Source organism: Ctenopharyngodon idella, chromosome 15 (genome assembly GCF_019924925.1).
Source record: "Ctenopharyngodon idella isolate HZGC_01 chromosome 15, HZGC01, whole genome shotgun sequence".
Taxonomy (NCBI): domain Eukaryota; kingdom Metazoa; phylum Chordata; class Actinopteri; order Cypriniformes; family Xenocyprididae; genus Ctenopharyngodon; species Ctenopharyngodon idella.
In genome coordinates, this window is record NC_067234.1 from 169,881 (window position 1) to 183,476 (window position 13,596).

The window sequence follows — 13,596 nt, forward strand, 5'->3', positions numbered from 1 at the left end:
GAGTGTGTTTGTGAGGCTGAAATATGTGAGCCGGTATAATTTGACATTATTGCGGTGGTTTTGTTATTCATTATGCTTCTCCAAGTATTCATTTCATCCAGCGGCATGTGCCCATCACCCCTGACCACAAACCAGTCACATGCTGTGATGAGCTCCGCCGAACACACACTTCAATGTTCCCTAGAGTGTGTTCGTTGCTGGCTTGCGCAGGTCACGACGTGGTGGCGAGGAGCGTTGGGGAAAAATGGAAATTGTAAATAGTAAATGGAGATAATGGGCATGTTGAATAGCTGAAACCTGCCCAAAATCAATGAGCATTATCAATAAGAGTCTTACTAAACAATTCAGTGTGTGTGCATATTATGTTTATCTCTCTGGATATGTGTGCTGCCTACAGAGAAAACATTTTAAGGGAGCATTGCTAAATTTAGGCATTTTAATATTGATTCATCCTAAGATGCCCTTTTTTTGGCCAAATTCTAAAATATTCTTTGTGGAGAAGGCAAACTTGGGATGCACTGTGGCGAGAAGCGAAAACACAAATCCAAGATGACGTACAAGGTGAAGTGAGAGAAGTGTTGACCTTTAATAAACGTACATTTAATTTACAAAGTAATTCAGTGTAAAAAAACTGAACAATTTACCCACACTGTAAAAAGAATGCTTTATGTGGCTACTTCTAAATTAACTGGATTGGCAAAAGTCTCAAATATTATTTTAATATGACTGAATCAACTTGATTATGCCAACAAAAATATTCTTTAGTGTTTCAAGTATAAATAACTCCTTAAGGTGAAACATAAACAGTACGATATTGTAAGTATTGTAGTGTTTACCAGAGTCCTATGTTGTTAGCCTAGCAACATAATAATGTCAAATGGTATGCTTTTTTAGAGCCCGGCCACGTGGAGACGTGTTTAGCTGTATACATAAAAATTTTTGTATCGTATCGGCGTTTCGTCCAGACAGATCTGGTGTTTTGGGAGCCTGAATCCGGTATTTTTTGAAACCGGGTCCCAGAGTGGATAAATCTGAAAACGACACCCTTGCGTTTTTGTGTGTACAGTCAGCCCGTATATTTTGTGAAACAATGTCATCACCCCACGTCTCGAACCTAGTCAGACACCGCTATGTCACGTAACAGCAACAACAACAACGGCGGACTACATGCCTGTGCTCGTGCTGCAAAAGCTACTGAGCTTTACTAATTTATTACCAGGCTTTACTAAAGTTTGTATACAGCGCACAAGGTTTATGCACATGCTCCAAGTTTTCTTCTTCATTTTTAGTGTATCTCTGTGGCAGAATTACAGCGCCACATACTGGTCTGGCATGTATACTACATCATTTTGAGTCGGTTTCAGTGGTTTCGTGTGTACGCAGATATTGCTGGAGACGACGCTGTGTTTACATAATTTTTTTTAGAACGAGAAAAAAAAAAAGATCGGATAGGGAAAGCTCTGGCTTCGTGTGGATGTGGCCTTAGTCATACATTAGATGTTAGTTGTATAACTTTGTGCTAGCTACATACATTAAATTGTATTGTATGTCCCTAATTTATTTTCAGATAAATCTTGCATTATTAAGACATTAACAATAGAAAAAGAGCAACACGAGTCATAATCTGAAAACCACGCCCACCGGGGGGGAAAACAATCCAACCGTCTCCATTGACTTTGTATTGCTTGAGGCTGCCTCCTTGTCATTTCTGACTTATAACAAAAAACAGAACAATGTCTAAAAGCTGCTATGTGACAAGGTGTACAGAAAACAAGCTAAAAAAAACCCAGAACCAAAACCCCAGAAGTTTTTATAAGCTGTCGACCCAAAAAACGAGCGTTTAAGGACTAAAAAGTAGATACAGGCGATTGAGACAGAGCGCGACATGTCATATTACTATGAGAACTACGCCCACTGGAGGGTAACGTAATCAGCGACAGGAAATATAATATATAAAACTGACATTTGGATATTTGACTTAACAGTGACAAAATGTTTACTGCACACGTAGGCTTACTGAGGCATACTGAGTGTCAGGATCCCAAAATTTACCCATTCTTCCTGCTGATGCTTCACATCTTATTGCCTGTATCCACTTTTGTCTCCTTAAAGGCTGGCTTTTATGGTTCGGTAGCTTATAAAAACTTAGTTCTGGGTTTTTTAGCTTGTTTGCTGTACACCTTGTCACACAGCAGCTTTAAGGCATTGTTCTGTTTTTTGTTATAAGTCAGAAATGACAAGGAGGCAGCTTCCCCCCCCCCCCGGTGTGGGCGTGGCCTAAATGCGCTCTGTCAGATATCAATCTGTCAATATAGTCAGTTATATGAATTATTAAACAGAATTATTACACAATACTGCTGAAGCCTCTGCCACTAGTATTTTGAGTGTTTCCAAATAATGTTGCAGCCGTCAAGTGGTGCTCAAGTGTAAGTTGTAACAACAAGGATGTGAAAGCTTTTTGCAAGTCTGAATCTCATAGTTACGGCAAATGTCGGCAAATCAAACAATCATACAGGTTACATGATATTTCATTCAATACTGAAAAATATGTGATCAATGGCAGCAGCTATTTGAACTAAGTGCAAATAGCAATAGATGCTATTTACACTAAGTGCAAATAGCGCTAGATGCTATTTTGCTATGTATTTTTGTTTACTAGGTTATTCTGCAGTAATCTTAACATGTTAATATCAAACTCTAAAAAAAACAAAAAAAAAAACACTAATTTGAGCAGTGTGCAGTTACTACTTTAACAGGGCATTATATTAAGTTCAATTTAGGTTTGGATGTTGCCTAAGAAGATAGCTTTCTATGTAGACAGCGAGGTAAAAGCCAGTCTGAAACATCTGTGTGAAGGAGGGATCCAAGGGGTTAGTGTGAAAAGTGACGTTGTGCCTCATAATTACACCCTGTAATTCAAAATTAATCTCACCCTTGAGTGAAGCAGGCAGACAACAAAAGTTGAGGAAGTTATTTTGTGCTCAAACGGGCTGTCTCATTGCAAATGATTAGAGAGAAAAGAGATGGCTGATTGCGATGAAAAGAACACTACAAAAAGCTATTGTCATCTGCCTGCGGAGCGACTGTGAGGAGGGAGAAGAAGAGAATGAAGGCCTTGGAAAATCTTCTATTAGTGAGATTCTATTACACAATTACTCATGAAGCAGTTAACATGCACAGAGCAAAAGCGACTCGAATTACTGAGGGACAGAAAACAAGGGAAAAAGATGGCACCTCTATTATAGAGAATTATGGCTGTTGATAAAACACTGACAGGCTCCCCAGTCTCAAAAAGTAAGAAACAAAGTAATGAATCACATTATGAAAAAACTTCTTCAGGAATAAGAGTAAAGAAGAAAGAGAAATAAGAGATAAAGACAAGAGAAGCTGAAAGCGAACTCACATTTTTGGGGAAGTCGGCTTTGAGTTCAGTCACGCTCTTGCACCAGTAGGCGGCTGTTTTTTCACTAATGAGCTCGATGTTGAGGAACGAGCCCTGGCCAGGACCGAAAATGTGACCTGAGGTGGTCCCACGCACGATTCGAGGTGACACATTTGTCACCAAATCCTGCAAGAGAGAGAAACTTTGTCACTGTTCACTAAACTGCAATTAGCACTGACAGAGTGCACAAACCACATTCGCTAGGCTGAAAGTGATCAAACTTGGAGCATGAATGCATTTTTCCTTTGAAACCTTTGCACACACATCTGTCCTTTCTTTATCATAATGTCAGACTCCACAAATGCTTGCTATATATTCATGATACAAGCATCAATCAAACAAATTTTAGCCTTTTTTCACAATTAAGAGAAAACTATGATAAATGAATTGATAAGAGCACGGCCCATTAATAAGAGCAATTAGGATTCATTTGCATGTGTTAATTAGGAGCCACATAATTTTAAACAATTAAGATAACCAGGGGCGTCATGCAACTTTTTTTTTTTTTGAGGGGGCACCAGAGGCAAAATAACAAATGGCCAAAGAAAATAAAAACTTTTTAAACTACTTAACTACCTCGATGCCCAGCACCCTGAAATATGATTATAATAATAACAGTAATAAACTTTATTTTTATATGCTGCAGCACTGTTAAAGGTTGCTTTTCAAGGTGATTTACAAAAAAAGAAAAATTTAAAAGGCAGCTAATTATTAAAAATATTAAAAATATTTTGTATTAAGTTAACTACAATTTTTTTTATACCCCATCATGTAAGATGTATAAACCTCTACAAAACACAAAAAACTTTAGACTGTTGATCGTGTTTGTTCATCTCACGTGTACAGTTTGTAAAATACACACTTATGTCGATGGAAGCGACAAAAATAATCCTTTCAAACATTATTTAACAACTTGTTTTGTTCACATCAGATACACATTGTGCAGTTAAAGGATTAGTTCACTTCTGAATTAAAATTTCCTTATAATTTCCTCATCCCCATATCATCCAAGATGTTCGTGTCTTTCTTTCTTCAGTCAAAAAGAATTTAAGGTTTTTGAGGAAAACATTCCAGGATTCTTCTCCATATAGAGGACTTCAGTGGGGTTCACCGGGTTGAAGGTCCAAATTGCAGTTTCAGTGCAGCTTCAAAGCGCTCTACACCAGTGTTTCTCAACCACATTCCTGGAGGCCCAACAACACTGCACATTTTGCATGTCTCCTTAATTAAACACACCTGATTAGGGTTATCAGCTCATTAGTAGTGACTCAAAGATCTAAAATGGGTGTGTCAGACAAAGGAGACATGCAAAATGTGCAGTGTTGGTGGGCCTCCAGGAATGTGGTTGAGAACCACTGCTCTACACGATCCCAGACGAGGAATAAGGTCTTATCTAGCGAAACGATCTGTCATTTTCTTAGAAAAATAAAAATTTATATACTTTTTAACCACAAATGCTCGTCTTGCACTAGCTCTGCGAACCGCATGCATGACGTAATCATGTTGTGTGACGTAGGTGGAAGTACCGATCCAGTGTCTACAAAGCGAACGTGCAAAGATTAAGCCAAACGCCCTTTCCAAAAACAAGGTAAAACAACGATATTAACGATTTGTTAATATCGTTAATATCGATATTAACGAAGTTGGAGGAGAAAATTAGACCTTTCAACCTAATGTGTGGCGCGTCGCAGAGCAGTGCAAGACAAGCATTTGTGGTTAAAAAGTATATAAATTTTTTTTTATTTTATTTTTAATTACCGATCGTTTCGCTAGATAAGACCCTTATTCCTCGTCTGGGATCGTGTAGAGCCCTTTGAAGCTGCACTGAAAAGGCAATATGCACCTTCAACCTGTTGAACCCCACTTAAGTCCACTACGGAGAAGAATCCTGGAATGTTTTCCTCAAAAACCTTAATTTCTTTTCGACTGAAGAAAGAAAGTCATGAACATCTTGGATGACATGGGGGTAAGTAAATTATCAAGAAATTTTTATTCAGAAATAAACTAATCCTTTAACTATGAAGTTTCTTTATTCTTCTCCCAGCTCACCTTCCACTTACTTTCATATCTTTTGGGAAAAGTGGATGAACTTATGTGTTGTAATTCCAGTGTAACACCAAATTCTGTGACCCATCGAATTTTGTGAATTCTACCCCGGTCACAGAATTTGATATAAAATTGGCAACTCTCTCATTCTCAGCATTGCGGCGCAAACTAACATGGAGGTGTCTATCGCCTGTTATAGATCAACTAACATGATCATTATAAAGGTGTTTAAACAACAAAATACATTTACTTACATGTATTTGAGACTCAGGATATCAGATATTTTACGATTTAGTTAACAAGTTTGTGAAAATTTTGAATGAAAAGGAAAAGCGAAATAAAAAAATGATACATTAGTCATACAGAGTTATCGTGGCAATGGTGTGTCACATGACAAGCTTGACATGTCGGCATGGAAATAGGCGATTCATTCTAAAATAACAGTTGTCTTAATAAACTCACGCCAGGGTCTCAGCTAGAATATTTAAAATGTATGTGTGAATGTTGATAACTAAAGATTTCAATGTAATAAAATAACCATGAGTAAATTTGTGACTACTGAAAGCAGAACGAAACAGTATTAATATCAAATTTGGTTAAAAATAGTAAAAGTGCTAGATATATTTAATTAATATCTTAAGTTACATTATATTAATTTTTTTATTTATTTATTTTTTTTCTCTGGGGACCCCTGTAATTGATTGGTTGTGAATTGATTTCTGTCTTTTTTACCTACAAAATTGAAAATTCATATTTGAAAAAAATCGGTGGCCGCATGTGAGCTTCTGAAAATAACTACAGCACAATCTGTTAATGTATCTACAGTACAGCAGGCCTATGTGACTTTTACTTTTGAAACATAGGAAGAGAAAAACAGCTTCATTGTTACAATGAACCACATGTGATTTGTAGTGAATCTGGAGCATCTTCCGATCATGGACGCCTTCGTGAAACGCCTCCAAACGTGAGAGCGTTAACCCTGCCAATGATTTTGTTGCCTTTGGTTTTGCTTCCGTTTCAACACAACATCTGCCTTCAATGCTAATGCCAAGAGTGTCTCCACAGAATGGTATATGTTGCTTAGGTTAGAAACTCAGCATATCTCGTTATTGCGAATAAAGGAGATATGTGGACAAATTATCTGGAAGTGTTTGAGATGTATGAGGTATGAGTAATCCTCACATTACCCTACATTTACACTTTCAGTGTGAGTACCCTCTTTAAGGTAATGCGTGTGAAGGATATCCAGTGGTAAGTAAATAATCTCTGGTTCTCTGAGCCCATTAGCATGCGTTAACCTGCCAAACATTATCCTAGGTTGAAATCACATACTTCTTTAGTATGAGATGAGGTCAGTGGTTAGTCGTGGCCTTGTGTGTGGCATTCAGCAAACTGAGGGGGTTTATCACACCGGCACAGCTCAGTAATCCCCCTTTTAAGCCAGCACCTTTCCCAAAAGGAACACACATGATAACAGAGTGATCAAATGTCATGCCATGTGCCACACTCGAGCGTCCGAAGAAGCCCTCTGATAGGCCGGCCCGGAGGCATATCCAGGGTAATTACAGACACCGCGGTTACTCTGTCCCGACGAGCTGCCAACCCCCACTTCCTCTTTCACGCTCTCCTCAGAGAAAATCTCTGGTTAAATATTAGTCTGTCTGCCATTTAAACAGTTCAGCTATGTTTTAAGCTGACACAGGAAAGCGTTCGGCCACAGTTATCTCTATGACTACAGCCGTCATTATGTTGACACAGAACGAGCTCTGAAAGAGGGTACGGAATCTGTTCCAGCTGCTATTTTGCTGTGTCCTTGCGTTTGCGCTAGGGTCCGCCGTAGATCAAGGGACGAGTGACCGTGACTGGAGATTGCAAAACAATTACACTTTACACAACAACTGGCTGCAGGTTTATGTAAGCGAGTTCTTGGAAGTACATGTTAGAGAACGCGGTTGTTGACTGCAGATTAGATGTATAGCTAAAGCAACCCGATTCACCTCAGGATGTGACGTGGGAAACAGTTAAATGGCCTTGATGGTAATGACGTGCGTAACTGCTTTTCCATCTGCTAGTACAGTTCATGTTTTCACACATTAATGTCAACGATTAGGGCAAAATAAAGCTTTAAATTTAATGTTTGCCTATGTTATTTACTTTTTTGTGGTTATTCAGAGCAGGCTTTCATAAATCTAACCATTCATGTAGCGTGGACATTCTGGAAAGTCTAAAAAATGACCTTTACTTTTAAGTCTATTCCTTTTTCTATTGAAAAAGTCTATACAAACAGTATATTGGCTGTGGCCTTAAATCACCACGTTTCAAAACTTTCAGCAGTCATGGCCACTTTACTAATTGATACATTCACATTTTACAGAACGTTTCCTTTCTGCTTTTCAGCAGTCTGTTTGGTTCTGTAAAGTGAAGGGAATCTGAGCTTGTTTGCTGAGGATAAATGTCCCTGTGTACCTTCACATCAACACGTATACACTGCGCTTTCTGGATTCAAAGGAGCTGTTACAAAAGCTGAAAAACATAGATAGCCACACTTATATTCTTCATATATAATATAATCAGACCCTCATCTTATGTACTGTTACACAAATCTATAAATGTTATATTGTGCACATAAAAGAAGCATTACATTGTTTTCGCTTCATATACTACCAGAAAATCACACAAGGTTCCACAAATATGAATTGCTTTGTGCAAGGTGTACAGGCAGTAGGTATCTTAACATCACAGATGGTGTGTCACATCTCACTAATGAAAAGATATACACTCAGTACACGTTTCAGAGCAGATTTCAATGGTATAACTGAGTGTCATTAATGTAGGAAGTCACTGAACAGCACTAAGGACACAATGATGAGAACGTACAACAACAAGGGAAGATCTCAGTCATTAAAAGCCTCTAAGAAAAAGATGAATGCTGCTTGTCTGAAATATTTTCCAAGGCCTAAAACCAACATTTAGCAGAGAAAAGCAGTGCAAAGATGTTTTGTAGACTTATTAAAGCTCTTGACTTCACTAAGATATTCTTATTCAGAGTGTCTATTTACACTAAGTGCAAATAGCGTCCCTTGTTGGCAAACGCTATTTACACTAGCTCCGTCCACCAATTTCTGGTTGGGCCACTCAAAAAAGTGATGCACTAAATTCAGTGTCTTCAGTAGCGCAGCAGTAGTGAGTAAGGCTCACAGACCTGGCTTTTAACGCGATCGACGCACGTTCGAATCCGCCTTTTGCCGAGCTCGCATTTATTTTCAGTAAAAATGAAAATAATGTTCTAAAAATGGAAATAAACTGCAAACGAGTGTTTAATAATATTAAAAGTGTTTAGTGGGTAGGGTTAGGGGAAGGTGTAGGGAGTGTTTTTATTCTCCGAATAAGGCAGCATCCATTTAATAATTTTAATAAATATAATCATTTACACTCTATGATATTACTGCATCATGTTAATGTACAAAAATACTGAGGTGCAAATAGTATCTGACAATATAATGTATAGATAACATATAATTACTATTTATTCTTATTGCAAAGAACTGATACTTTTATATGGTGTAAATAAAATCTATTGCTATTTTCACCTAGTGTAAATAGCATCTATCGCTAAGAAAATATGCTATTTTCACTTAGTGCAAATAGCCGCTGCCATTATTATTAGAGTAATACTTCACCCAAAAAATGAAAATTGTGTCTTCTTTTACTTACACTCATGTCTTTAGAAAAGCATAGCTTCTTTCTTTCAGAAAAACACAACTGGAGTTATTTAGCTGAATGTTCAAGTTGATTTGTTCCATTCAACAACAGATTTTTCTAAAAATGTTTTACTGACCAGTGTTTTCTTTAAAAGAAAACTAGCAATAATAGCTGGATATGATACAGGTATTCTAATTACATAGGAAAGTCCATATATTCCTAAACACTTTTGCTGGAAGATGATGGAAAAACTTCACTAATTTGTTTATAATTTTCAGCCCTTTCTTACTGATGCTACAAATACTATAAGGAGTCATTTTTGCAGTTTCATCTATGTTATCCAATTATTAAAGCTGAGAAGCAAAATTCACAAATCAGAGTTATAGCTAAGCCCTGTACAATGAAAGTGAATGGTTACTATGGCTTTCAAAGAAGATTTTCAAGGTAAAATTCTCAGTCAACTAAATTTCAAGCTGTTCCACACACAAAACTATAATTCAAAACTTTAGCGTTACACAGAAGAAACAAATCACACAAGTTAGAAATGACATTAAGGTGAGTAAACGCTGACAGAACTTTAATTTTTTCCCCAAGTGAAAAGCTTTCGTGCTTAATTTTTTTTTTTTTTTTTTTTTTACAATTAAACATGGATGTATAACTTTCTTCTTTTTTTTATTTATCTTTGGAGAAAAAAACATGGTACTTTTTTTAAAATCTGTTAATAAGTCAGGACTTCAAGCGCTGTAGAGAAAAATGAACTCTCTTAACTCTGAGATCTCAAAAAGGTAAGTGAACGTGATTTACATCTTATAAAAATATCTTTGCAACAAAGTACGAAATGAAAAGTTATGCTTAAAACTCCCACTCTTCACATACACTGATTAAAAAGTCACTACAAAGCTTTCTCTTCTGTCATGAAGCTCAAACTTCCCACACACGACACCTGCATTTAACAAACATAAAATTAACCGCTACGTGTTAACATCCCCACGCAGGTTTTGCTCTTGCACACACCTGCCATCTCAGTGTGAAGTTTTTAAGATCTTTTACTTTCCATGCTATATGTCAATTAATGAAGGCCTTGTTACTGTTACACCCATTCAGCACTGCTGACCGCTGTTCCAGCATCTGAAGCACACGTTATAGGCTGAAAAGCTGTCATACAGTACGCCTGAGGCAATAGTGAATTAATAAGCAGACTCAAGGACACAACAGCAATATGTAAAGGAGGATAGTGCTTATTGATACACATGTACTGCATTAAAGAATAAAACAAAAAACCCTATAGGTACTTTCTCCCCTTTGTTTTATGTCATGCAATTTTTTTTTTTTAAACCTACGAATATCACATTTTTATTTATGGGCCTTTTGCCTTTAGATAGTGACATTCAAATGAATGACAGGAAACAATCCGTAAAACAGGTGGATGGGAACAGGAAATGACACAAGCCTGATTTGACCTTGCATAAGTGGCACCTTAGAAGCATGTGCATGTCTCCAAACGGAGAAATTTATCTTTTGATTGCTAATTCGATTTATATGTTATGTTACTCGATATTTAGGCATTCCTGTAGCTCAAAACAGCAAGATCATGGGTTCAGATTCCGGGGAATGCATGCACTGAAATAATATATAATTAAAATGTTAAATGTTTCATCATCCAAGTTATAAAACTGCCACTTAGTCAGATGTAGGTTGTTAGCAAGATCTATAATTCTATACATAGAATCCCTCACAGCTTATTAGCAGCAACTTACAATCCTTTGAAAATGGTACAGTGTATGTTAATAACAGCACAGACTCACAAAACATGCCAAGACATCTGAATAATTCATTGCAATCATTCATATTCATGCAAACATCTACGAATGTAAAGCCATCTAAATTCACCTCTGGGAACAGACTCTTTATCTAGCTCTTTCTCTGGAGTTGTGTACTCAAGGTGCCTGAATCAGTGCAGGAAAGTTCCGCCCACACCATGTCTCCCTGCAGAGATACGTGCACATAACAAATTGGCATTAATTGTGGGACGGCAGCCGTCTGTCCCCAGCCACCATTGATTTCCTGCCTGCTCCGGCTGCCCCACATGGGCGTGAGGGACTGAGTAGGCTGCCTGTTTTTTTTTTGTTTTTTTTTGTTTTTTTTAAGGGCCTTGAAGAGAAGAAGAGGAAAAGAGAGGACAGACGTTCTACCTAACTGTGCAACAATACCTGGAGCTCCTGTTGGGGTTACAGCCAGTCAAGAATGTTTTCTGTGCCTTGGGAATACAGACATACTGTATTATCCTATTCAAATTCTACTAACTATAGGCCTACTACCAGTGTTGCCAACTGCTTTCAGTTGAAAGTAGCTAAAACTGGTAGCTAAATATCACTAGATAACATCATAATGGCAAATTCATTGATCTATATAAATATGAATATAGATCAGTGGGCAAAATAAGAATCTAGATAAGGTTTGTCCAAGAAGTTGCTAGATTTGTCCATAAACTTTTGAAAAAAGTCTCAAAATGGGCATTGAAGTCACTAAATCTAGTGACAAAATCCCTAAATTGACAATGCTGCCTACTACTAACTAAATCAAACTCTTATCAAACAGGTTTGTTGTTCCAGTGAAAACTAGTCTTAATGCTGCACTATACAATTCTAGAGAAATTTGAGCTTTTAGTTTGTACACAGCCATGACATAAAGAAATATTTTATTGACTCTGGTGTGGAAAAAAAAAAAATCTTGATAAACCTGCTCAAATCTCACAGCGGAACCCTACTAAACACCTTTAAGACAAATTGGAACAGTGGCCCAGGCACCATCACCCCCATCATCCAATGTCAGTACCTGACCTCAATAATGGCCATATGTCTATGTTCACATAGCAACAGAACATGGTTGTCAGTCCTGGTTGGAGTGCTAAATATGGTTAAGTTCACACAAACTCTGGTTATGAAAGAGACTGATATAACTGTATTTTATAAACATACTGAGAGTCTAAAAAAATCTGCATGAATTTTGAGATTAAGGTATATATCTGCTGTATAAATGGAACCGCAGTGGACAACTAGGTGTCGCTCATGTTGTTGAGTTTTGGGTTATTCTTTGCTGTCAGTCACTAATGTTAGGGCTGTCAAACACTCTCTGATTTTGAAAAATAGCATAAAATAGGGGTATTGTGTAGTTGCCCTCCTGTCCGACAAAGCAGACAGGAGAGAGTAGATTAATCTTAGTGGACTTGAACTTGAAAAATGGTGTGAATTGACATCTGTCCGTGGTTGAAACAACATTCCTTCTGATGTTCATTCATGTTTATTTGGCGCTATAGTAGGAAGAGATGATCGGTTCACATGCTGCTTGAACTGATGCGCTACAGCGATCTGTTACAACACATTAAAGAGTCACAAAACGGTATTTATTGTTTGAATATATTTAAAAAAAAATTATAAAACTTGAAAGCTGAGACTTTGTTTATATTAAAAGTAACCTGTTCTGTCTTGTCTGTTGGCGTGTTGTCAGTGTCCTCTTTGTTCCGCAGTGTATTTTTCCCTGAGCACATGATGTGTGGCATGAGAGCGCCATGGCTTGTCAGACGTAGCAACAGTAACTAAAGGGGGTGGATCTTTGCGAACAGTCTGATTTTATCAAAGTCGCCATCTGTGGCTATTTCAAGAATAGAAGAGTAGCTTCATTTCGGTTATTACAGACAGTATTTAAGACGCTTTTGTAAGCTGATGTATAAAAAAAGGGACTATTAAAGTAAATACGGTTATCAGTCCCCAACACTGTGTCAATGTACCTTTTGAGATTGAAACCTGTTAGTAAATAAAGTTGTCAATCCCATACACTGACTGTGTGAACGCAGCTTTTGAGTCAAACCTGTTAGTAAATACTCTTGTCAGTATCCATCATCAGTGAATGCAACTTGTTTTAGTCAAACCGGTTAATAAACACGGTTGTTAATATCAAACACTGCTTGTGTGAATATACTGTAGCCACTGAGTTTCATGTTTTATGAAACCTTACATGACAATATCTGCCAAGAGGATCAGACCAGTCAGTCAAATAACTTTGACAGTGGACTAAAAAGAACACAATGTGCTCACACCCACCCATGTAAACGCTAACTTAATTGGGCAAAGCACTATGTAATTAGAGGCTAATTAGGAGATGTGGATCTCATCTGCTTTACCATCCCAGTTTTATGCTGCAGATATTAAGTCTTGTAGCCTGGAGTGGTGTGTTTTAAAGCTTAGGTGTGATAAGCTCCTGTCTGAGCTACGACAATGATTGAATGTGTTTTAAACAGCAGGGGATGGGCTTATTTCTCATGCAGGAAGCGAGCGAGTTCTGTCTCTGCACTCCACTCCGATCCATAACCAACCGGCTAAATCAGTAGAGGGGAAAGTGGGTATAGC

The 13,596-nt window shown here is 37.6% G+C and overlaps 1 protein-coding gene across 3 annotated transcripts in view; it reads right to left on the reverse strand.

Annotated features, from left to right (window-relative positions):
• Nucleotides 1-13,596, reverse strand: part of LOC127495656 (dihydropyrimidine dehydrogenase [NADP(+)]) — a 146,399-nt gene that overhangs the window by 48,817 nt on the left and 83,986 nt on the right. For all 3 annotated transcript variants that reach the window (XM_051862599.1, XM_051862600.1, XM_051862601.1), the window contains one exon: nt 3,404-3,568. In XM_051862599.1, the coding sequence (XP_051718559.1) occupies nt 3,404-3,568 (165 nt within the window). The remainder of the gene's footprint in view (nt 1-3,403; nt 3,569-13,596) is intronic.